Below are 27,298 nucleotides of genomic sequence, written 5' to 3' on the forward strand. Positions count from 1 at the left end.
GAGTTATTGACAGGTGGGCTGCATAAAGCGTGACATGTTTATGGCTTGTCTAAATAAATATATGGCCAGCATTGCAAGGGAATGTATATTGCTGATGCAACAAACATAGCTAATTTGCTTTCTCTGTAGCCTTTATGGTAAATGCTTTTTAAAGTAGGTGCATTCACTTACAGGTAGTCCTCACATACTAACCACAATTGGGACTAACAACTCTTTTGCTAAGCGATGAGATTGTATAGTGAAACATCATGTGACTGTGCCCGACTTACAACGTCAGTTCTGGCAGCAGTTGTTAAATGGATCGCCACAGTCGTTAAGTGCAACATCACGTGACTACAACTTGCACCTTCCTGCCAGCTTTCTCATTGACTTTGCTTGTCAGAAGCTGGCTGTGAAGGTGGCAGATGGTGATCATGTGACTGCAGGACGCTGCAACCATTGTAAATGCACACCAGTGGCCAAGCACCCAAATCGCAATCACATGACTGTGGGGATGCTGCAGCAGCCACAAGCTCAAGAACCAATCATAAATCCCCTTTTCAGCATCATCTAACTCCAAATGGTTGCTGAACGAGCAGTCGGTTAGCAAGGACTACCTGTATTCATGATACATGCTTACGTTCCTGTTTCTTCTTTGTTAACACTCTTTGGATCTTCCTAATACATTTTAGCATCATGCTAGATACTGCAGGAATATTACATTGGGGACAGTTACTCCTGCCAGATGCAACCTAAGAGCGCAAAGGAATTTTAAGAGATAGATATAAGATATGAATCATCCAGTCCAGTGATGTAAAATTGCTATGGTGTTCTATGTTGATAAAATGCTACCTACATAATGATTAAGGTGTGTTTCCCAAAGGGAAGCTCAAAAAGAAATAACAATAAAACTACATTGTTTGCTTAAATTACAAGTAAATTGGAATTGACATTTTAGGAGCTGGCACTTTTTTGATGCACCAGTCTTATGTTTAGTTCTCAAAGCGGGCAGCTCACAGCCCAAGGAGCACTGCCCCTTCAGCTCTTGCTCACTAATTTGTCTTCTTCTGACATTCAGAAACAGTCTTATGCCCAAACAGTCCTGGTTATAATGAGCCCTTCAGTTTCACTGTTCAGGGGAATCCACCCCTTCCCCATATTACAACTGCTGGCAGGGAAAACACTCTTGGTATAGAATTAACAAACACAGCACGTTTGCAGGAGTGATTGTCCATCCCACCTGATGCTGCTTGCTTGCTTGCTCAATACTCTACTTGCTCAAAGCTTAGGGGCAGACTGTCTATCTACGAATATCTCTATGTATTATCTGTCTGTCTGTCTGCCTGTCTGTCTGTCATCTACCTTTATTCTGCCTTTATTTTTGTAGTTGTTTCAGTTAAAATGTGGTGAAGCTGTGATGATTCACCACAGAGCAATTCCTTTATGTATGAATTGTAGAACCATAGAATTGTGAAGTTGGAAGGATGATCACCAGGATCATCCAGTCCAATTCTTTGCAGTGCTCAGGAAAACCAATTAAACCTCCATAGCTATACTGTTCTGTAGGTGTATGTAGGTGTACAGATCAGGGAGTTTTTCCTTATATTTATTTCCTTACCCTTCCTTATATTTTTCCTTATAAATTAGCTGCAACTTATTTACATTATTTCTGGGCATGGGGGTCTGTGGCAATTCAAAATAGTTCCTGACTATCCTTCTTATGGCATCCTTTTATATACATAAATACTGATACCATGTCTTTTACCAGTCTTTTTTTCTCCAAGGGGAACATCTGAACTTTTTTCATCCGGTCTTCACAGGGCATGTCCTCAGATATTTGTATCATTTTTGTCTGAACTTATTGTAACCTATCAATATCTTTTTGGAAATGTGGTACCCAGAATCATAGATAGTACTCTAGGTGTGGTCTTACCAGTGCAGAGTAAAAGGAAATAAGGCTTTGTGGTGTCCTTGGGGTTCTCTGAGCTTGGTTGGTTTTTTTTTTTCAAAGTTTCATTACCCGGCTAGGTAACATCTTCAGTGTTTTCTTTTACTTTTTCCTTTCTTAATGGATTTTCTGCTACAGGAATTGGGAAAGCACAAGACAGATAAAAGTAGAAGATACCGCTAGAACGTTTGTAGAACCTGTTGACTGCACTTTTGAAAGCATCTTTGGAATTACACTTAACATGCAAGTATCTGTCACTGATAAAATAACATGTATGTGATTTCAATGTAAGGTATGGGCAATATTTAAACTTCAAAAAATCTAGTAAGCATACAATATACAGCAATGGATACATAATGGGGTTGCCCTCTTCTAATGCTTTCACTTACAAAATTCTCCAACATTTTGACACTGACCTAGCCTTTTGTTAGTCTGTGCAATGAAATGTCCAATTATCTGAGTCACTCAGGCAAATGTTGAGATAGAAGTAATAACTGGAAGTGTTGACTTAATGCAAAAAAGGATCCCTCCAGTGAATCTTCTTCTTCCAGCACTCTATCTCAATTAAGAACCCTATGCTATTCTTTCTCCTAGAAGTAGTTCTGCTACACCATAACTTTCTTAGAGCCCAAGTCACCCATGTTTTTAGAGGCAGTCACTGTGCTAATTATCTATTGGGCAGGAAGGAACGTGCCCAAACGTGAACATTCAACTTTACATACAAATACGGAGCAGCTTGTATTTAGAGGAAAGTAATTGGCAATATCAGCAATGACTAACCTTTAAAAAAATGCATGGCTGCAGTTTTTGCATTTAATTCAATCTCAGTTGAATGATCTTACAAGCAGGGTTTCTGCTGCGTACATTAGACTGATTGCATGGATTACAGGTGCGTGTATGTTCATCCTGAGTTTTACAAATCTTTTTCATGATATTGTTTGACTTGGCTGCTTCTTTGTATTAATATGGAAGAAGTTGATGGGGAAAGTTATTGATTTCCTTCTATTAATATGGAAGAAGTTGATGGGGAAAGTTATTGACTTGAAAGTTTTCTGCCAAATTGTCTGCTTCCCCTGTACAGGATTTCAAATCTGGCAAAAATTCCAAACCTGCACAGAAGCAAATTAGCAGGAAGAGGAGAAAACAGATTTATACTAGCAGCTGTTGGAAAGAGGACAGTTACCTTATCACTGATACCACTTTTATTCAGGAAAGCTTTTGGCTTTTAAGCTGGTCTGCTTAGTAGAATAAACTTTTCTGCCTAGGGATATTTATTTTTGATTCTTTTTGTATTGATTTATTTTATTCATTTTGTGCACCATACCAGCTCTGTATGTTTTTATAATTATTATAATTTTGTATGTCATCTATACTTTTATTGTTAGCTGCACTGAGCATTATTTTTAGTGGAAAGAGAGAAAATAAACTTAAAAGTGCTGAAATTCTGACAGTGTATAATAAGACTGGAACAAATGCTGCCATCAGGGTGTTCCTGGGTTACTGCTTCCAACAAAGGTTTCTTCATGAATATGACCAGCATCAAACTTCAATCTTATCTGAGGCATTATGAATGATTTCTCTCAGTATCTTACACATAAATGCTATGCAAGGGTGGAAATTCTCCCACACAATTGTTTTATTCCAGAACCAATGATCCCTAAAGCTGTCTTCCAGAAGCAGCTGAAAATGGAGCTCTTCCTGAGGGGATTTGGGAAGTGATACCTAGTTGTTTGAATGCTTGGGTTTTGTATGTTTTTAGTTTTTAAATGATATTTAATTGGACTGGGACTGTGAATGTTTTAGTATGTTGTATACCCTGTAAAACTGCTGAGATACCTGAGGGATTGCCACAGGTAAAAATGTAATTAATTAATTAATTAATAAGATTAACTGCTGCACTATTGAGTGTCTATAGCCATTTCATATCTATAGTGTTTGAAACCGCACTTTACACCTATTGTTTGCAACTTATGTTACAATCTTTCCATGTTCCAGCAGCCTCAGGAAACTTATGAGCTCTGGAATCTGGTGCCCTACCAATGTTTCGCACCATAACCTTTAGAGATATATCAAGAACCTTCAGTGATTCAGTTTCATCAGTTACTAAAGACTTATCTGTTTTGAATGTATTTGCCATTGATTCATACATAGATTCTAATTGTAATGCTTTTAATGATTTATTATTTTATTTTAGTTCTATAAAGCAGTTTGATTTTTAAAAATGAAGAATAACAACAGTATGCAAATTCAATGTGTGTAATTGCTGCACTCTCATAATCCATTCCCGCTGACTGAGTTGTAGGAGTTGGTTTTATTTATTTCAATGTACAGTATATGTCCAACCATCTTGCAATAGTGACTCTGGATGGCCAACACAGAAACCAAATACAGTAAAAATAACATAGCAGTAATAACAAATGATAATAATAAATAATACAGCAGCAGTGAAGGACAACAATTGCTATAAATAACAACAATATAATTGCCATCTCATGGCCCTCATTAACTTTCTAACATCTACACCCAGAAAAACAGCCATGAGAGAAAAAACAGCCATCTACTTTCTGTTGTCACTAGGGGCTGATAGGTTGATTGGTTAGCAGGTCTTGGGGAATTTCTGTGGATGTGCCAAAGTGGGCATCAGAGCTGAACACCTCTTTTACACGCATCAACATTTCTTTATTGAACTCAGACTCCAAGAACACTTTTGCAGTGGCTGCATCTTGGTTGCACAAATCCAGGCAACTGCTATGTTGCAGTTAAAAGGGACAAATGCTTTGCTGCTATCTAGAGATTGTTAGGTCAACAGTCCCTTGGGAAAAAGTTAGAAAACAAAAGTGATTGGATGATGCTCGCAGATCTTAGAAGCCCCACCCTGGCACACATTCTATATGGCAGTTGGTGTTTGATCAACAGTGATTGAGGCTTAAATTTCAACCAGGAAAACTGACAATCACTACACTTATTATGATGAGGAAGATTTGTATAGACAGGAACACAACATTTCCCTGTTCTGGAAGTGCATCAAAGGCATGTGAGGATAGCATGATTTATGCCAATGTTATCTCCTCCCAGCTTCAAGACAGGAACAAAGCATGGCAGATGGTTGTGTGGATCAGCCCCGTGTCAGCACTATGACTGAAAGTTTAGGTCTGGAGGATGGATTAAGGGAGGGGTCCCCAAACTCTTCAGCACATCAACCCCTTCATGAAGTTACAAACTGGAGAGCTCTACAGAGACCCCAAAAGATTAATTGACCCCAATTGACCTTCCATCATTTATCAACAGCCTATTGACCCCCAGGCATTTACTGACCCCCTTTTAATCCTCAGACATTTATTGACCCCTCGAATAGTCCCATCAATCCTTGGGGGTCAATATTGACCATTTTGGGAAACCCTGAGTTAAGTTCTCTCATATCTATTGGAATTCCTCAAGGTATACAACACTCCATCAGAGCACAGAGCTAATCATTTATAGCCAATAATTATCCTTGATCATTAACTATAATTTTTTTTTATGAATCTATAACTGAAATTATCTGGAGAGGAATTCATGAAATAGAGATAAAATGTGGTAAATGTAGTTGCAAGACAATGAATATAATCAATTTAGCTATTAAATTATATTACAGGTAGTCCTTGTTTAACAACGGTAATTGGGACTGGAAACTCAGTCACTCAGTGGCGCAGTAGTTAAGTGCAATGTCAAGTGACCTCACTGCTTAGCGACAGCAGTTCCAGCAGTCCTGGTTGCTGTTGTTAAGTGAATCACTGTGGGTCATTAAGTGAGGACCTCACATGACCTTGACTTCTGACTTCCTGCTGGTTTCCCCATTGACTTTGCTTGTGGGAAGCCAGCAGGGAAGGTCTCAAATGGCAATCACATGACCATGGGATGATGTGACGTAATTGCAAGCCAGACACCAAGCCAGACACCAAGTGGCTGGATCACAATCACATGACCACAGGGACACTGCAATAGCTGCAACTATGAGGACCAGTTGTAAGTGCTACTTGTTCAGCACTGTTGTACTGCAACTTCAAATAGTTGCTGAACAAGTGGTCATTAAGTGAGGACTACCTGTATTAGCATATTAGTTTCTCATTTTGAGTTAGATGTCAGCACAATGCTTGAACCACTTAATAATTATATGCAGAAAACACTGAATGGAAGAGGCTTTTTTACTTTATGGTATTTCTTTTCTAGCTCTACCGTTTACAGACTGTACCTTCTCAACTAATGGTTTCATAAAATGCCATCAAACAGTCCATTTGAGCATTCTTTGATCAGAATTTTCCAAAGAAATACCAAACCCCCTTTCCTGAGTAAGTTAGGAAAGTTAGATAATATAAATCCATAACTAACATTTCCTTCAGTTAGTACTGTACATACATACATACATACATACATACATACATACATACATTGAAAGGAGGTAATATTGCTTCTTACAATGTAGTCTCCAGCATATAAAAATAACCTACCTGCCTATTACACTAGTTGGCCAACTATGATGAGTTAGCAGAACACATCTGTCTCACTGACTGCAATAACATGTTCTTTGTATTCTGTAAACGGGGAAAATGATCTAACAGTAAACTATAATCCAAAGGAATTCAGAATAACCTTTTTTACCTTACCCTATGTTATGCTTTGGCTATCTCAGCTAACCTATAGCAACTGAGTTTTATACTAAGGATGAACAACCTGTGGCCCCAGAGCCACACTCCATCCCCAAGCTTCTTCTTTTAGAGCCCAGAGCCTTCTCTGAGCACTCCTGCTGAAAGCTGGTGGTAAGACAGCTAATCATTTTGAAGCAAAAAACACATAACTGTAGCAAAAATCCTACAAGAGTTTAAATAACTAAGACCCATCCCAGAACTGTCCCCCAGACCAAGGAACAATTAGCTCCACATGTTATGCATCATGTTACGCATCGCTATCTCGCCTACTGTGACCCTCGGCTCCCCAGAAATGATAACTACAACCTCTGGCCACCAAAACATTGCCTTCCATTGTTCTAGATTAATTTGATAAGCTGAGATGGGAAGATAGCAGAATAGTGACTCCAGGTGCCATGTCACATATTCTCCATCACACTTAATCATCCTGTTGGACCTAGCTATTAACTCTGTGGTCTACTTCCACTGGAAAAGATGAAGCAGTTAAACAGCTTTTTAATTAATCCAACCTATTGGTGGCCCTTGGAGTGTGAGGTTAAGGAGAAAGGTAAAAGACATCGAGTGAATTGCAGGAAAAGTACAGAAAAGGATTTCATGTTGATTTTATTTATTTTAAAATTTTATATACCATCACTCCCATTAGTGGCTCTTGGCAGCCAATGCCGGAAAAATATTAAAGAATAGAGCTAAGAAAACTCTTAAAACAAATTCTTAAAAATTCTAAAAGGCCTGGGTAGAAAGAAATGTTTTAAGAACCCTTTTAAGTTACAGTAAGGAAGGAACTCACTTTGGCTCCAACAATATCAGCTGTCTCGAGAACCCACTACAGAAAATATAGAAGTAGCACTTGATGTTAAGCATTTATCTAGCAGGGCTTAACAAGGTTATGAAATGTGCTTATTCAAAGATCCCCATGGGAAAAATAGTGTAAACATTTGCCTGGCTACTTGAATAATACTGGGAATTTATTGTGACAGAAACTGCTGCCTAGAAAACAACCCCCCAATGTTTTGCCACATAATGCATCTGTATGTACACCCATGTGCATGCACATGTGCAGTATATGTAGGCACATCTGTAAGAGCAAGAGGTGCACTTAAAAGGAATGCATCTATTGAATCAGTCTACTGATGCATCCAAACTGACATCAGAAGTTACTCATTTGCATTCTTATCTTCACAATTCTAAAGATCAGAACGTTTTTTTTAATTAAGAAGCATCATGCAAAATATTTATGAATTATTAAACTCTATGCTAGATTCTACAAGTGTTCAGAAAAACCAGGAGTGCACAGAATACACCCTGTTGCACTTAGCTCCAGCCAAACTACTATTTCTCAACAGATCAACTGCTTATAGCATTTTGTAATGAAAAAGACTACTATATTATTTATTTATTTATTTTATTTATTTATTAAATTTTTTCAACCGCCCATCTCCCCCCAATGGGGGAACTCTGGGCGATTCACAACAAACATTAAAAACATAAAATATATAAATACATAAAACCTTAATTAAAAACATTACTAAAAAGAAGAAGGAGAGACCAAGAGGATGAAAAATCTGAGGCTGAAGGCAGAAGGCCTCTATGGGGCTAGCCATCCCCATGCTTGAGGTATTCCCACCCCACCCCAGGCCAGGTGGCAGAACCAGGTCTTCAAAGCCTTACGGAAGGCCAGGAGTGTGGGGGCTAATTGCACCTCCGGGGGCAGAATTTTCCAAAGAGCGGGGGCTACCGCAGAGAAGGCCCGCCTTCTGGACCCTGCCAGTCAAAGTTCTTTCACTGAGGGGGTCCGAAGCATGCCCTCTCTGTGTGATCGGGTGGGACGGGTTGAAGTCATAGGGGAGAGGCAGTCCCTTAGATAACTTGGTCCCATGCCATGTAGGGCTTTAAAGGTGATAACCAACACCTTGAATTGGACCCGGAAGCAAACTGGCACCCAATGCAGCTCACGGAGCAGAGGCGTTACATGGGCCCTCCTTGGGGCTCCAACAATAGCCCACATGGCTGCATTCTGGACCAGCTGTAGCTTCCGGATACTCTTCAAGGGTAGCCCCATGTAGAGCACATTGCAGTAGTCTATCTGGGAGATAACAAGGGCGTGAGTGACTGTTTGAAGGGCATCCCGATCCAGGAAGGGGCGTAACTGATGCACAACCCGAAGTTGTGCAAAGGCCCTCCTTGCCACGGCTGCCACCTGCTCTTCAAGCAGGAGCTGTGAGTCTAGGAGGACCCCCAGATTATGCACTGGGTCTGTCTGGGGCAGTGCCACCCCATCCAACACCAAAGATGAAAAAATCCCGGATATAGAGAAGCCATTAACCCACAGCCACTCCGTCTTGCCAGGATTCAGCCGAAGCCTGTTGTTCCCCATCCAGACCCTTACAGCCTCCAGGCACCGTGGAAGGGTGGCCACAGCATCATTTACTTCACCAGGGATGGAGATGTATAGCTGCATATCATCAGCATACTGATGATACCTCACCCCATGATGACGGATGATCTCACCCAGCGGTTTCATGTAGATGTTGAAAAGGAGTGGAGAGAGAACCAAACCCTGCGGCACCCCACAAAGGAGGGGCCGAGGATGGGACCTCTCACTCCCTATCACCACCGATTGGGATCGGCCCCGGAGAAAGAAGGCGAACCAGCACAAGACCGTGCCGCCCACCCCCAATTCCCTGATCCGTTCCAACAGGATACCGTGGTCGACGGTATCGAAAGTCTCTGAGAGATCAAGGATAGCAAGGTTGGTCGCACTTCCACCATCCTGCTCCCACCAGAGGTCATCCATAAGTGAGACCAATGCTGTTTCCATTCCATATCTGGGCCTGAAACCTGACTGGAAGGGATCCAGATAATCCGTTTCCTCCAGAACCCTTTGGAGCTGTGATGCCACCACTTTCTCAACCCAAAAAGGGGAGGTGGGAGACTGGATGGAAATTGTCTAGTACAGTATTATATAATTCATACCCCTGAGGTGCATAAGACTATATTTAGTGGGTTACTTGAATAGTTTTAGCTCTTTTCTGACCATTTGCTGTTCATTTTAGAGCCATTACCAAAATGCAAACATTGGTGAGCAGTATCAATGGCCTCTCCCCATTCCATACATCCTTGAAGATAATTTTGGTAAGATAGAGATTTCAATATAGATTCTTTTTCATATTTAACACTTGCCTCTGTAGTTTATCTGCCAGATAAACTGAGTAAAATTGAAAGCTACAATTGTTTATATGACAAGATAAAGAAAAGAAAGAAGTTAGCTGTATAATAAAGAAGAGAGACGGACTCAGCACATTTATAAAACTACCTAGTATCTGTGTTGTTCAAAATTGCTCTTCCAAAAGGTATGATGCTATTTATAATACAATGTTTCTTGCTTAATCAAATCATGCCCAGATATATTTTGATTTGCATACTTCCTTTACTCTAAAATTGTTCGATAACAGCAATGCTATTATGGGGTTTGCACCAGATTACTAAGATTAGGGATATCAGTCTGGAGGCTTTGAAGCAATATCTAGACTTGGGGAAAAAGCAAGCTGACAGTGCCTTCATGGGAGTTATGAAGGTAAGGAAGTGGACAGTATAGCTTACTCATATGAATTCCCACCTTCTGATCAAGTTTGCTTAACCATGGTTTATTGAATAAACCACAATGGAATGGGTTTGCACAACAAGCTATATCAAAACTACTTTATGGCTTAGTATGTTGTGTAAATGCAGCCTACATGTGAAAAGAATAGATCACAGTGTGAGACAGAGACTAGGTGACAAAATGCTTGATAAGGATCTGAGAGGTCTGGTTGTCTCCTTAGAGATTTTATACAATAGCAGCAGATGTTGTTTACTGAAGAGTTGAAGTGGGGCCTCCATTCTCTGCTTCTTTTATATATCTGTAAATAAATGCCCATATTACAAAATACCAAAAAGACTCCAGTGACCTCCTTCCAAGCCATACCTGGAAAAGTGCTCCACTCTTGGGAATTCTCACCACAGAGGAATGGGGTGAGTGTAACAATAGTATCCTCCTCCTCCTCCTCCTCCTCCTCCTCCTCCTCCTCCTCCTCCTCCTCCTCCTCCTCCTCCTCCTCCTCACAGCTGACTCTGTTCACACAGCATTTATTAATCAAATAATTATGCCATTTATAAACAAGAGATCATGCAGTTTTCTAAAAAGAAACTGAGCAGTGCCAAGCTAGCATTAACAGCAATGATCCCTTCCTGAGACTAATTTGGATACTACTTAGAATCAGTGTGTATTGAATGGCTTTCATTCATATCTTGCTATTTTTGTTCTCCATTCACCTTCAGAAGTTAGATTATTATTTCCTTAGTCAGAGGTGTATATTCTGTCAAATGCTATTGAGCTAGTTGCTTAGCTTTGAAAGTTTGAAATTTTTTTTAAAAAAAGGACAAGGAGAACATTCTGTCCTTGAAATTAGAGCGTGATTCTTGAATTCAATTAGAACCCACCAAACTGACTAGGTATTTTTATCCTATGTGTTTATGCCACAAGTATAGTTCAAAAAGCAATATAGATAAAGATGCCCCCGAGTCAGGTGACTGCATCTATGCCATTTTCTTGGCAGTGGTTCCCCACTACCTTCTTCTAAGTCGGCTTCCTAGACTGTCATTCCTGACATGTTCAGATGCTTGTCCATCCCAGTACTAACCAGGGCTGACCCTTCTTAGATTGCTAGCTAGCCAGTCAGTTGGCTAGCTGCTGTTATCTGTAGAGGGAAAAGGTGATATACTTCAAAATAAATGTAATACAGCACATCTCTGTTCATAAGTGCTACTGAGGTATCTCCACCAAAATTTATTAAGGGTTCAAAGGGATGGCAAAGATCATGACCAAGGTAGAAAATATGGTTTCAGAGGACTTTTTGCCACTTCTTGAACAATGCCGTAATAGTTGCTATGGGGAAAGATGAATAGAAATGTATTACTTTAAAAAAGCAAAACTTATTTGTTTGTATTTCAGATATTAATGCAAAAGTTCTTATCCTCAAAGCATTTGAACAATTTTGTCTGAAAAGCTGTATTGATTTCAAACCTTGGGAAAGTGAAGCAAACTACATTTCAGTATTCAGTGGAACTGGGTAAGATGAATCATAATTTCAGCAACATTCATGAACCTCCTCTTCATGATCTTTCAGCAGACCCTCAGGTCAAATCATTAGGACATTCTAGAGGATGGGTAGGCAGTTGGAACACGTGAGCAGCAAAATACCCCCAGACTTATTACCTACCAGGTTCTGAGTGCCAGCTGGATTGTTGCTAAATTGGTTTAATTTAATACATACTAAATAGTAACCTGGTATGCTGCAAAGTGAGGTACCAGTCTCTGAAATCATATTTACTTGAAGCAATGACTGCCTTGGAATATTAGAGAGGATCCTGGGGGACAACTTTGTCTTCTGATAAATGACAGACAAGACATACCTGGCAGCGCAGAGATCCGTGAAAGTCTTGTTATTGTTCTCTTAAGGTTGGCCAGATTTCTGTGGCCCATATATGACAAACAGGTATATTGTGACACACCACCATGCCAATCATTTTGCAAGTAGCCAAGTCCCCTATGGCAGCCATTTCAGGTCTGGACCCACCAGAGGCTCTCAAAATTCCAAATGTGCCCCCAGTATAAGCAATACTGCCTGAGCCTGAAGGCAAACTCTCATGTGGGCTCTCCTATCCCAACATTAAGCATCACTTAAAGAGCTAGGGCTGCATTTGAGGGAACAGACCTATTCTGGTGCTACAAAAGCTGTTTTCAGCTGGGAAGATAGCAGCACCAGATCAGAATACTCTCTTGCATTTAGGTTGTATCAATACTATTTCATTATTGATTAATTGAAACAGAAAGGTAAGAAACATGCTAGTTTTTTGGCTATATTTTAGACATTAATCAAATTGTTTTTCAAAGGGTAGAGCTGCCCAAACTCTCAGATCTTGACTGAAAGATCATAATGTCCCCAGTTCAAAGAATGGAATCCGTAAATATGAAGGGGGATGAACTTTCTATCAGGCATACTTCCCTAACCTGGCGTTTTTGAGATATGCTGGAACACCAACCAAAGAATTTCCAGTGAGCACATTTATACTCACATGCTGGCTGAGGGAGATGGGACTTGTAGTCCATCATATACGGCTAGCTTCAGATTGTGTGAAGTATTTCTGAAAAATACAACAGTAAGGCTAGTAAATCATTGTTTCTACAGAATCAGTTGCTACAAAATCTGAAATATGAGATTTTTGAATTCTAATTAGAAACCAATTAATTACCTGACAAAAGTTGCAAGCTGCTTTTCCAGCTAATAAGTGCTCAAGGGACTTCATAACAGTACAACAGCCACAGAGAGCTTGTGAACCCAATCCCCATCCTATGGAAAGAGACCCTCAGATTGAACTCAATTGGAAACAGTATCCATAGTTTTGACTGGTGTGGGTCTTCCGGGCTGTGTGGCCGTGTTCTGGAAGTTTTGTTTCCTGACGTTTCGCCAGCACCTGTGACCGGCATCTTCAGAGTGCAGGAGCACAGACAGGAGCAGTTCTCTCTGTGCCCAGGGTGATGTGACCCTTTTGTGGGTATTTATAGAGATCTGGGGGGGGAAGGGGGGGATTGGGGGTGTGTGGGGAGGGTTGGGGTCAACGAACTCAGCTCAACCACCAGGACATGTGAACAGTTCACACAATGAACTTGCTAATCACCCCCAGCAGCCCCTCGTTAACAATTCAATAGAAGAAAAAACCCTGCCTAATCCACAGGAAGATACACACAGATTCTGACACCAAAACAAGCAGCCACTCAGTAACCCAACCCTCCCCACACACCCCCAATCCCCCTTCCCCCCTTAGAGCTCTATAAATACCCACAAAAGGGTCACATCACCCTGGGCACAGAGAGAACTGCTCCTGTCTGTGCTCCTGCACTCTGAAGATGCCGGTCACAGGTGCTGGTGAAATGTTAGGAAACAAAACTTCCAGAACACGGCCACACAGCCCGGGAGACCCACACCAGTCATTGTATGCCGGCCGTGAAAGCCTTCAACAATCCATAGTTTTCTTGGCAACTTTACTGAATTTCTTTGTCACTTCTTCCAGGATGTTTTTTTAAACTTTTCATCCTACCATCAATATAAAAATCAGAAAGAGAATCCATGTGGGAGTTCATCATCTCCATCCCTGGCCACATTCCTTTGTCTCAAAGGAGACAAAATTAGTAGATGCATGAAAGCTACTTAAAATTGTTCTTACAATGAGAAATCTGTATAATAATTTTGTAATTAACAGCAACCTGGATTACCTTTGTTCCTCTGTATCTGAGAATATTTTTTGTATATGTGCTGCGTAGAGGAGGAAGTAGTAATATTGCATTTTCTTTACAAAAAAGCTCCTACATTGGATTTCAGAGAATAAGAACCAAAACTGGAGAAATGTAGCTCCACAGCATTTTTAATCCTCACTTGTCCTATGGTCAGTGCAAAGGCCTGTTTGTGTATATGCTACACTATAACTAGAAACCTGCACAGGGTGTAATTACATACATATAGATTGCCATGCATCTACTCATATTTCTAAGCAAGTACTGTCAGATTTCCTTACAAGAAATCTAGAATTGAAACAGTGAATTCAAAGACCACATCCCTCAGAGCTCTGATTAGCAACATTTCATAGAAAGAAGGTCAAGGTTACAGCACAAGAATTTCCACCAGTGCTCTACTTCCAAATGAGAAACTTATGTATAGGAAATCCAAGATGGCAATACTGACTCATTTTCTTGTGCTTCTTTGATGCAAAGAGGAGGAAGCTTGGTCTTTTGTGAAGATGGGGCAGACTGCACAAGCTGATTGTTTTAGGAACTGTTGCTAGATGTCTTATCGCTATGTGAAATTACACTTGCTGCTGCCTTACAGTCACTGTTCTAAAGAGCAAGATGGTGGCAGGATGAGGGTGCGGAAACAGATAGCAAATGTAGTTGAGTTATGTCACTTCCAAACCTTCCAGTGGCTCTGACTTTAGAAGTCTCTGAATCAAGCTTTGCATCAAAGGAATGAGCATCACCAGGCATCTGCTGAGGCTCAGTGGGGAACTATCGTGCATTTAATAAAGTAGAAGTAACCTACGGAGACAGCTGCCAAGAAGACAATTTATTGGCAGAAAGCAACAAATCAGTCCCTGTTTCTTTGGTAAAATATGCAGGTCCCTTCAAACCCTGAAATGTTACAGTACTTACTCTTTGGACACGAGCCAGTTCATTTTTCTACAATGATCAGTATTAGAGGAAAGGTCATTTGCTGCTCAGCCACAGGCAGCAAAATATCTTGGACAGCCCTAGGAAGGCATCCCAGTTAGGTTTATCTTATGACTAGGATTATCTTGGTTTTGAGCTCCAGTCCAGGCATCCCGGCCAGTTTACAAGTGATTCTCAGAGACTCGGTTGTACAGACCTACAGTGGGGGAACACCCCCTGTCAGAGCCACTCCTTCTCCCTTTGCCTGGGTCTGGTGCCTGGGAGAACAGGGGCTTCGCTTTCTCTCTTAACTCACTCCCCTTTTGTCTGCGCAAAGTGAGGAAGGTGAAGTGCGCTTTGAAAGGGCACTAACACACATGCTCCCTCCCTTTGCCAGAATAAGCCCACTGAGCGTGATCTTTGTCCAGGTCTTTTCTTTGCTAGAAAATATGGTAAGCCTTATTTTGTCTACGTGTCTCATACTCCAGCAAGAGAATCTGCAAAGAAGCAAGCTTAAGGCATGGTGCTGCCTTGCAGGATTAGGGTGGTTTATTCTGGATGGAGTGCAGTGTTGTTTGTTTTCTGAGTTCTTTATTAGCTGCTAGTCCTATGCAGGAAACCAGCAAACGGAGGGGCAAAAACTCTCCATTGGAAGAAACTGTGACCAGCTTGGGACAATTGAATATGAATTTCTTCATGTGCTGGGATTTCGGCATGCGCGATATGATTGGCATGACTAGGTCACAATTAGAGTTAAAGATGGTTCTCATCTCTTTTCTTTGAATAACACTGAATTTGTATTCATAGTTTCTCTTGTGACTAAATGCTGGGTCATGCCACTGATCCCTTAATTTCTGAATAGCAAGGGGCAATATTATCATGTTGAGTTTTTTTTAACTGTGGGGAAGGAGCACTGGAGACTAGCGTGTTTATGGCCTGAGTTTTATTATTTATAAATGTGCAGCAACCAGAACATCTTCCTGACTGCATTCCAAATTTCACCAAATGTCATCTATAAATCTTCAGGTCTCTTTTCATAAGTGTTTCTTCACACTATCCTTATGCAGTCTGTCATCCTCTGGATGTGCTGAATATCCCATCATTCCTAGGCAGTAAACCTATGTTCAGGGATGTGCAATCTGAGATTATTAGAAATGCATTCCAGCATATCCAGAGGCCTCCAAATTGAGGAAGACTGCCAACTTTATACCTGTCCCTCTCCTCAGTAGACAGAATGTATCTCTAAAGCCTACTGGGTATCTCATTCAACAGATCCTCCATGAATCAGGAAACCAAAGAATTAGCAGTCACTGAGTAGACATCAGTTGACCCACCCTCAATCATGCACCTGCCTAATGTCAAAATTCAAATCCCTTTTAAAGGATTGGAATTAATACAGTTATAAATAGATGATGACCTTGAGTTATTATTGCTGAATGGTGCCCCAAAGGCTGTATTCATTTTCTCCAAATGTGTGCTCACTGTGTGAACACCCTGGTTTGCATTCACCCCAAGGTTGTGTGTCGTTTAGTATTTTAGTATTTTCAAGAGCAATGGTCCTCTCATTTAGGAATTAAAATTCCAAAGAAAATATGTTATAATCTTCTGAAAAATCTCACTAAACCATAGGAATTTGTCACAGTGTGCCAAGAGCTTAGAAATAAAGTATATGGTCTAAAGTTAGAGTTGGTACAACCCGTTAAGCCATTCCAGCTGATTAACATGAATGTTCACATTGCATCCTTCCCCAAGTGTTAATGTGACTCCTGAATCATAGTTGATATCTTTTTCTATGATTAAAGCCTACTATTCCAATTAACAGTTATTTTAACTTACAATTAACCATAGTTTCAAATTTTGATTAGTACTAACTGCATTCTGAGTTTGGATGTTACACTTAACTATAGAAAAGCTACTAGCTACTAAGGAGCTGCTTGAGAATGGAATAAAGAGGCAGATGATCAGGTTAAACAAATCAAGTGTTTTTACATGTTTAGTTCAGGGATGGTGGATATAATTCCCTTTAGCCTGTTCCCTGTTATATCTCTGTTTGGAGCTTTCTGAAATTGGAGGTAGGAAGGAAGAGTTTCTAATCACAAACTGTTGTCCTAGAGGCCATATTCTGCTATAGTTTTTAATAGAGGTGTGCAAAAGGCTTCAAATTCAATATATTTTGAGATCCAAATGATCTGTTTTGAATTCAAAACAAGTGCTTCTATCTTTCCTGGAAGAATTCCCAGCTTGAAACATCCTGCTTAGATTGGAGTTGCCCATTTCAAATTCAGTGTCTTTCTTTCAAGATTTAAACTGCGTGTCAAGCTCAAACCTTTTAAAATTTGAGTTGTTTTGCATAGCTCTAATTTTTAATTTATTTTAGCAACTGCAAACAGAATTTTCTTTACCAGCAATGCAAACATGGAGCTATATCCAGTTAAAACATGCTTTGACAACTCACTATGGATCTGATGCTTTAACAGCTTCCAAAATACTTGATATGTTATTAATACTGAAGAATTCAATCTCAGAATCCAAACTTACTTTTTTTATGTCACATGCTAAAGAAACAGTTTAAAATATGTATAACTCCAGTTCTTTTCAACCACTGAACTCAAGTTGTGAAGAACACTAAGTATATGTCCTGTGACTTAAAGTTGAAATTAATCCATCAAAAGATTGTTTTTCATATCTACTGGACACCATCTAGGATGCTTCATAAAGGATAGACTAATGATTATTTTATGTTGGCATTGCAAGAAATTTGAGGACACTTTAACTCATATGTTATGGTCATGCTCTTCCTTACACTCCTTTTGGAGTAAGGTTATATAATATGTTGGTCGAATTATTGAGAAAATTCTGGTTTTTAAAGACATATATGTTTTACTGAATTGTATGCCAACTATTTGGAATAACATGTTCAGAACAAATATGGGTTTTTTGTGTTCTAATAATAGCAAAAAGAATGATCCTTAGGAGATGGGAAAATACTATAATTCCAAATATAAAGGACTAGATTTCAGGGACTTAGCAATTTTTGAAAAAATTATATATTCAGTTAATCAGAAAATGTCACATTATTTTTCCCTTTGAAAAAAATTCTTGTACAGGCTTGGTCAACATTGAAAGCTTGGGGTTTGTTTGTGTGTTTTTAAGAATTACAAGATCAGGTGAACTTATAGTTGTAAGTATATATATTTTTTCTTATTTGTTGGATTGATTTTTAATACGTTTTCTTGTATAATATTTTTGTTTCCTTTTCTTTTTAGGTATGGTAAAGTGTTCATTTTTTTTAAATTTTACTTTATTTTATGTTAGTTTGTTTGAAAATGGTTTAATAGAAACTCTCTGGAAAAAATACCTCTAATTTTTAATGTATTTATTATCGGGTAAAGAACAGTGTTTCAAGAAATATGATGATAAGGTAACAGATTCTCTGAATGTCCCTTATGATTATATCTCTATAATGCACTATCGTAAAACTGCCTTCAGGAAGTGTATAGAGCCAACCGTAATAACCAACATAACAACCTCCATGAATGTGGATGGGCAGGAAATGGATTTCAGTGAATCCAACATTAAAAAATTGAATCCATTGTACAGCTGCTGTAAGTATTTTAGGCACTATCATATATTTGCTTTTCTTCTAATAAGAATTGCTTGGTTGTAATTTCCGTTTGATTTTCTTGCCTTAGACTATCTTTGAAGTCTGATCATTCTCTAATTGGAAGAGCACCACAAAATTCAAAAGTAATGAGTAAGGATTGCAAATTGCCTCCTCCTTGGTGTGAGTGTCAGTTAACTCCAAATGTTAGGAGGGATTCCAGGGGTGTCCACAGGGTAAGGGTTATGCCCATTTGGGTGAGTTTATTGTCAAAGGGGTTGTACATACTGGAAAATGGGTTAATTCAATAAGAATGTTATGAGATATAGAACTAGAACTAAAGAGAACAGAACTGAAGAGTGAGGAAAATATATTGGTTTCTCTCCTTATGTTGTGCTGAAACCCAGGGAAGAGTGTAAGATCCTTAGCATCAGGATCACTAAAAAGGAAGAAGATAAAAAGGAGATATACAAAGCTGAAATGCAGTTGACCAATTTTTAGCTTAGTGGCCAGGGTCATACAGTCTGCTACATTCTAAACCTGGATTAATAAAACACAATTCCTGTGTTCGCATAATATGGTTTGCCCAATAAATCATATGATAGCTTTAGGAGATGGTCTGATTCACATAATATACTAAGACAATGTCTGGGTTCCCACAATGCACAGAACCCCAAATTCTCATTCTCTTTTTTTATCCAACTCTAATATGATGCTGAACCCAGTCAATATGTCGTGCAAATCCAGGCAACTGGGTTTAATCAGGAACCATGGTTTTATAAACCATGATTTAGCAGGCAGTGCTAGCACTGTGGCTTTCTTAGGCTGCAACAAGGCTTATTAAGTAGGAGAGCCCAGCTGCGCACTGCCAGTTCTGATCACGCAGGGTTTGGGAAGCATTGGCATGTACTGTACAAGCATAGACCTCTGCAGTGCCAGTAGCTGCCAAATAGGCAACCTTCTTTTTACTGATGTCAAAGCAAAACTTCTGGAGGGGAAAGGCTCCTCCTGAATGGCAAATGACTATAACCCTTTTCCTTAATGGGCTCTGGAGTTCAAGCACAAACCTACATCGGGAAGCTCTACGTTGCCTGAAAAATGAATGAAAGTGGGTACTAGATTGTCTCTTCTGACAAAATCATTTGCGTGTTTATGGATTGTATAAAGCAGTGTTCTCCAAACTTGGCCACTTTAAGATGAGTGGACTTCAACTCCCAGAATTCTGGGAGTTGAACTCCACTCATCTTAAAGTGGCCAAGTTTGAACAACACTCTTATAAAGGAATGTGTGGAATATGACACTAGATAAGCAATTAGCAGTATACACTAGCAACAAATGCCATTTTAACATGGTAACTAAGAGTTTTGCTTAATGAAATGAACATGAAGTCTTTTTCTAAACACTATCAAAAAATTACATTGATCTGATTCTACTCTGGAAACTGATCCCCCCATCTCTGAATGATCACTGCCCAAATGCAGGTATTGCTGTTCTTCCTTCCTCTGTCTTGCTCTCCTTAGATCAGGGTTCCTCAACCTCAGCAACTTTAAGATGGGTGGATTTCAACTCCCAGAACTCCCTAATCAGCATGGCTGGCTGGGGAATTCTGGGAGTTGAAGTCCACCCATCTTAAAGTTGCTGAGGTTGAGGAACCCTGCCTTAGATGACTGAACATGGAGCATGGTGCTTCCCAGCAATCCCCAGAGACTAGACCTACCCTGTTAAGGATATTTTTCAGCCATCAGTGCCAACGTAGGCTATTAGGTACTGATCATAGGATAATCAGAAAAATGGACTGGCCCTTTCAAACAGAAGGGTATTCTAAAGCCTGTACAGACAACAAAGCCAAATCCGTCACCTCAATAATTCATCCCTAAAAACCAAGTGGTTCCTTTTCATCCCTGAAACTATTGTTTGTGATGGTGAGACAGCTGGCGCCTTTGAGTCTATGGTATTTTTAATTTCTTTTAGCAGCCCATATGTGTTATTTTTCTTTCTCCTTTTGTATTTGACAGAAACTGGCTATTTTATGCATTTTGACACCAGTGCTGGAAGAGTGAGGGACAAAGCTATTTTAGAAAGCCAATTTTTCTATCTCAAGAGAGGGTTCCAGTGTCTGCAGTTCTATTATTACAACAGTGGAAGTGAAAGTGATCAACTGAACATCTTAGTCAAGGAATACATTGATGCAAACCCTAAAGGCATTTTAAGACTTGTGAAGACCAGTCAAAGTATCAAAAAATGATTTTCACACTGATGAAAAAGTAACTTGGTGACCAACCCTCACATTTACGACCTTCACAGGTTTATAAAGCAAAGGAAAGCTGAATCTTAACGACCAAGTTGCCAGTCCCAATTGCAGTCGTTAATTGAAGATTACGTGTACAGAGGAGAACTCAGTTCCGGGAACCAGTTTACTGTGTTAGTGAGAAGCAGGCCTGAATTTGCTACTTCCTGTTCGATATTATATATTTCATCTTTCTTTTTTTGGTGGGAAGACTAGTTTCTTAAAAATGCTTCCCTGGCTCCTCTTTCCCTCCTTCCCCATGTCAAATGAACAGAGTATTGATCAATGGCCATTTGGTTCTGAAATTATAATGGGATACAAGGGTGGGCTTTAAGTATTTTGGGCTAACTTGCTACAGCTTTACACGTCAAAAGCAATACCTGCCCCAGTATAACCAGGACCTACTTCAAATAGAAGTTACATAGTGACAAAGAAACAGATTGCTACATCAGATTAGGTTCAAGGCTATCTCAAAAGACAGGGTCTGTGCAAAGTGTTGTACAGAGGGCTAGATTTGAAAAAATCAAATCAGCATAACAAAGAAGAACGGAGTTACATCAGAACTAATCCAGAACTCTCTTCTCACACTGGCCAACCAAATGTCCAAGGGAAATCCACAAGCAGAACATAAACACAGAAGCACAATCCTGCTAATATTCTCCAGTGCCTGATACAAAGAGGCATGTTAATTCTGAGATCAGTGCATTGTCAGTGTATCTAGTGGCCATATCCCTAATTAACCCTCTTTAACTCTGTGGTTATCCCTTTATCTTGTAATAGCAAATTCCACAGGTTAACTATGCACCATTTTAGTAAGCATTTTTTAAAAAAATTACTTGGAATCTTCTATCAGTCTCTTCAGCACTGTTCAGCATCAATAACACCTAAGGTTGGCTTGTAACATGATTCCATACTGTACATTGAGACAAAGCTTTACACTCATCCTATAACCTTTCACCTAGTCTATAGCAAGATGAACAATAAATGTTGCAGTTTTTCAAGATGAGGATTGCTTGCACTTGAGCTAAAGCTGATCTTCATTTGTCTGCTTTAGCCTGTTTTTGTTTCCTGGTCCAGCCAGCTCCCTGAAAAATAAGATTGGACATCATTATTTTTCTTCTGAATCTTGACTGGTTTCATTCAACCCACAGATGTTTTAAAATCAGGGAAAATCAGTAAAAATAAGACAAAATAAGTTGCATATTCAAGCACTAAGGACAATACACTCTAGATTCATGAGTCTCCCAGCAAATATAACTGATTTGTGCCTTGCCAAGGGAGACATAATGTTGGCCAGAGGGAGGTTTGCTGTAGGAAACATGTTCTGCACTTCTCAGCCAGAAAAAACAGGCAAACAAACTACCACACCCTTTAATAAGAATTTTTAAATTGAGAACAAATGCCTTCTTCCCTTCCCTCTTCATTTTTTTCTTTGTGTAGCTAACCTTTAAAACTATACACTTGGGGACAAAATTATCTTAGTATTACTTAGTGTAACTCTCCCTCATGCCATTTGGGGAGCTAATTTTCCCTGAAAAGCATGACAAGTACACATTTAAAATCTAATGGCTAATGGAAAGCACTGTGTTATTGAAATGGATTGTAAATGTAAGTTGCAAATATAACAATTTTTCCCCAGATTCACCTGTGAACTACTGGGAGCTATACTACGTTCCTTTGGAAATTAAAAATAAATTCTGAGTGGTATTTGAAGGCATAAAAGGATCCACCATATCCAAAGGTGGCCTTTCTATTGATGATATCAATCTGTCTGAAACCTAGTACCCTCACCATGTATGGCATATCAGACATTTTACTGACGTCCTTATTTCAGCTCCTGCAAACAAGTTTTTATATAGTCCTCCATTTTACTCTCCTAAAAGGGTATGCATTTCAGATTGCCTTGTATGCGAAAGGTACCACTGATCTATCTAGTATGGCAATATATTTCTGCCTGATAAGGAGCACAAACCATTATCATCTTCAGTGGCCTTGTCCCTGGCAACAAGTTACAATGGTCCTCCTTGATCAACATAGGGACATTCATCAACATACGTCAAATCAAAAGAGCCTAACAACTGACTCACAAATGTTAGGTAGGTTAATAGATCTCCTTTATTTAGCTAATGTGATAATGTCTATTGCATTCAGTTGTCCTGAATGCAATATAAACAAAATAAATGAAAAAATACAGTATATCTTAAGTAGATTCTATGTCTTAAGTAGATTCTATGTAGATTCTATATCTTAAGTAGATTCTATGATCTATATAGCAGTTCCTTTTTTAAATGCCTTGTAATGCTCAAGTTAATTTTTTGATGTATACAGTCTAATTTTCTACCCTCATGGTCATGCAAATTTTGTTTTCAGCTTTGCCAAGAAGTGAGGTTTCTTTATTTCTTTGGAGACCTCAAAGGCACAATGTATCCCAACTCTTGATTAAAATGCATTCCACACTGACCACAGGTCCTTTAGCCACATATTTTGTGGAAAGGTTTCATAAGCAATTATAGTCCATTTGCCACATGCAGGTGGCACTAAACTCAATGATTTATACCTAGCCTTTCATGTTAAGGCCAAGATATGGTAGAATTATACAAACATAAATTGCATACATTCTATCTATAAAGGTAGATTAGATGAAAGCAAAAGACTTTCATCTTAAAACCATCTCTGAACTAGAGATATAATATCCAGGTTTTGTCTTCACTGTGGCGAGAGCTTGCTAAAGTTTGTATATGGCTATAATAATATGGCCCATGGATTGTACTTATAACGGCTATTGCATGTTTTTTTTTAAAGGGATAATAAAAAGGCATAACATCTGGTTTGCAATGATCCATCCTGTAAACCCACTGTTTTATCAAATGGGACTGGTGGGGAAAAGCCTCTAGGACACAGAAGGCATCATGCAATTAATAAACTGCCCAAAATAACTCTCCTCTACTCCCTTTTCCAAGTATACAGGACTAGACCAGGTTTCGTGAGCTTTGCTCAGTCGACCTGCTGAAGTGAAGTCCAAAGCAATTTGTAGCAAAGGTCTAGACAGCTTTCCTCAAGCTATTCTCTCCAGATGTACAGTGGAGCCAGCTGGAAACTTTTCAGACAATCCATGTGCTCAGCTGCTTTAGGCTCTTTAAAGTATTCAGGCTGCTCCACTTCCACGCTGTTTCTGCTTCCCTTACTGGGTGCCTGCCCTGAAACCCCACGGCTGCTACAAATATCTGAAAGACCTAAGTGCCTCATCCAAACTTAGTGTAAGTTTTCAGAGAGCAGAAGGGAACATTGTTAGGTATATGGAGAGTGATTGTACAACCTGTATTTACTTTAAATTATTTTTAATTCAATGTAAATTGGATACAGTTTAAATTGTTCAGGTTCTGTCCACTTCTTTGTCCTGACCTGGTCTGAATTTTGGTATGCCACTGAAGGATCAAGGGTAGCTCTGAGCCCTCTGCCCTACTGCGAATAGCAGCCCAGGTTGCCCCTTGTTTTGTAGACTTGTTCTAACTTTCTTCCCTTTTTGAGAACCAAGAAGACAGTATATATCACTCCGAACCCTCTTTCTGCCAAACATTTATGTTTGCTATATTTTTCCTACCTATATAGAATCTTCAAATGTTTATACTTGGGGCAGACCAGATAAAGTAGGAGTTTCAGTATGGTTTCCTAAAGGCACTTAGTAAAGAGAGGTCCTAAATGGAGAACGTATTCTTTTATAACACACAAAAGGCTTCGAAGTCATGAGTTTATAAAGATGATCGCGTTTTCATTCCTGCAACAGTGGAAGGTATGAATTATGCCCCTAATTTCAAGGCTGATATTTTGAACCACGTTTTTGAATACCAAGGTTGTAAAATAGTCATGATAGTCAGTAGGTGTTTCTTTTAAATCAACTGCTGCAGCTCTCTTATTTTACTAGTAAGTGATGGGACCCACTAGGCAAAACATTTGAGAAATACCAGTATAATCTTGCTTAAATATGTATGTTGTACATGTTGAAATGGATGCCCTGGCTATTTTCTAGAGAGGCATTCATTTTACCAATACACAATATTCATGAAACTGCCAAATGTTGGTTCTTTTGACTTTTTGTGATTTCCCCTGTCTCTTCATTGCCTTCCAAGGCTATGATTTCACAATCTTTCAAACTCTTTCTGGGCTATTATTACAAAACTGCTTCTCTCCCATTGTGATTAATGGGAGGGTATTGATTTTGATTAGTTGGCTGAGTAATCTCTGTGATATCCCTGAAGTAGAAAGATTTGGGGGAGGAGGAGGAGGAGGAAATTGGGGGCAGGGTCTTTGATGTTAAATTTCTACTACCCAAGCTTGATATTTAGCAGGGGGAAATATAACCAATCCTGTTACCCAGGATCTAAAGGATTATATCCTGAGTGTTCAAGTCCAAAGCATATATAATAATGTAATAATTCAAGCATTTATATTTACCCCTCATTTATTCATCTTAGATATATCACATTTCATATCAACTAAGTCAAAAATTACAACCACCCATAATGCTTCAGTTAAAAAAACTGACCACAACAGTAGCTGCTCTGTGTACAAATTATGACTGTGGAAATAAAAGAAAATGCATTGTGATTAATGATAAGTCAGTTTGCAGGTAACTGTGATTTATGCAGTTTTTCAAGTTAAATTATTTTAGAATTAATTCTAGGACAATGTGTTTTCTGACATTTTGTAAAACTGTTTTAACCAATGATGAAAGGAAAAAAAAAAAGACTTGTGGTCTTGGTCTTACATTCTCTCCTGCAATGATAATTTAAAATTGCCATCAACTATGTCAAGTGTTAGTTCTGTAGCACACTATTCTATATTGTCACTAATAAACTGCTATATTCCCTTCATTTTTTTTTTTGACCACACATAGTTCTTTCTATTCAAATATTACACATGTAAAATTTGCTTAAGTGGACACACCCTAAACCCAAGTGCTAATACTTCCTTATCAGTTTTCCTTTCTGTTTTCGGTATCATTTGAAAAAAAAAAAAAAAAACAGGCTGGATTCATATATAATGGTAAGCTATTAACTACAAATAAAGCAATCCAACCTCCCACCATCAAGCAGAATGTCTTTTTTTTTTTTTATTAAACATTGCCTAACTCTTTGCATACCCAATTGTGCAAATATTTTTGTTAGTCAAGATCAAAGAACTGCAGTTTCTTTTTAACTATTTGGTTGAATCTAATGGAGCTACTTTAGACAGAAAAAAACTATAAAATATTGCTTTTCGATTTGTCCTCAACGTTTTCCTTAGAGCAAAGGTGATACAAACGATGTAAACCGCACAACGTCTGGGCTCAGTGATATTAACTTGAAGACTTGTTCATATGAACCTGCCTATCATCTAACCTGCATTAGTCATCAGTTCATGATTTGCTACTGAAGTTGTTATATTGGAAAAGCAATCAATTGCTTAAATTGGCAAGTGATATGCAATAATAAGGGGAAATAGGTGTGCAGGATATTTTTCCAGCCATTCAGGATTTGTTTATTTGCAGGCAGTTATAGATAAGCAAATCCTACATAACTGGGAGAAGTTCTAAAGGTCATTTAATCATGTTAATGTGCCATTACTTTATGCTGTTGTCCATGACTCAACATAGGTAATCTGATTCTATATTGCACTTGTGTATGTAATGGGAACATACACAAAGGGATGCCTATTGGGGAAACTTCTTTGTCTAATCTCCCTGATGTGTCTTTATTTTATGGGATTTGCTGCTTCAGGTTGGAGAGATGGACTTGGGTTTAGAGTAGCCTCCCCAGCCAGGCACTTCCATGTCACAGACAACTTCTGGAATTCCCGATCAGGAAGGGTACAGATTGGAAAAGCTGCACTAAATGCTTGCAAGACAGTAGCTGGGTTCATACATATGCTAACCTATAGTTAGTATAAACCATAAGATGTTGAACAAGTAACAATGGCTGGATTCACGCATGTACTAAACTAGACCATAAGCAATGGTTTATAGTTTTGTGGCAAGTCACTAATTCTCACCCCAACATACTTCACAGAATTTTTGTTGGAGAAACTATTGGGGAGAGGAAATGTTACATATATCTCCTTGAACTCATGGTGGAAAGGTAGGTTATAAGTCTAATAAATCTAACCAACATACAGTGAGGGTGTAATTTATCATGCTAAGCAAAATGAACCAGACTGCATTATGGATCAATGCAATCTGCAAACACAGTCACTGCATTCTTAAAGGTAGCTCTTTCAAATTTTTATGTGCTTCCAGGCCAAATTGCAGTAGAGAAAAAGGCTGGGGTAGAATATAAAACAAAGTTAAAAAATAAAGTTGCCTTCAGTTCAAATTAGTTTGCTTAAATTGCTGCTATGCTTTGCAGATTGGTGGTACATGGGTGAAAAATGTGAAAAGAAAGGATCTACTCAGGACCTTGTTGCTAGAGCAATTATTCAATATCTTTCTGTATTTGTCATCATGTTGATCATCACCATTATAACTAGCAGTTGTATTAGGAAGAAATATTGTAAACAGCTACAAGCTAATATACATCAGAATTAA

The 27,298-nt window shown here is 39.0% G+C and overlaps 1 protein-coding gene across 1 annotated transcript; it reads left to right on the forward strand.

Annotated features, from left to right (window-relative positions):
- The first annotated feature begins 225 nt into the window (after positions 1 to 225).
- On the forward strand, positions 226 to 27,298 carry MEP1B (meprin A subunit beta). The gene is given in 14 exon segments (XM_088130914.1): positions 226 to 272; positions 2,066 to 2,174; positions 9,666 to 9,744; positions 11,603 to 11,720; positions 15,450 to 15,581; positions 18,118 to 18,122; positions 18,232 to 18,456; positions 19,973 to 19,978; positions 20,468 to 20,683; positions 22,379 to 22,617; positions 22,619 to 22,835; positions 24,423 to 24,494; positions 24,497 to 24,529; positions 27,120 to 27,298. Coding segments are annotated over 14 exon segments (1,677 nt in total).

The sequence above is a fragment of the Python bivittatus genome, unplaced genomic scaffold, assembly GCF_059951505.1.
Source record: "Python bivittatus isolate LINGU-HERP-01145 unplaced genomic scaffold, Pbiv_v1 ctg000840_np1212, whole genome shotgun sequence".
Taxonomy (NCBI): domain Eukaryota; kingdom Metazoa; phylum Chordata; class Lepidosauria; order Squamata; family Pythonidae; genus Python; species Python bivittatus.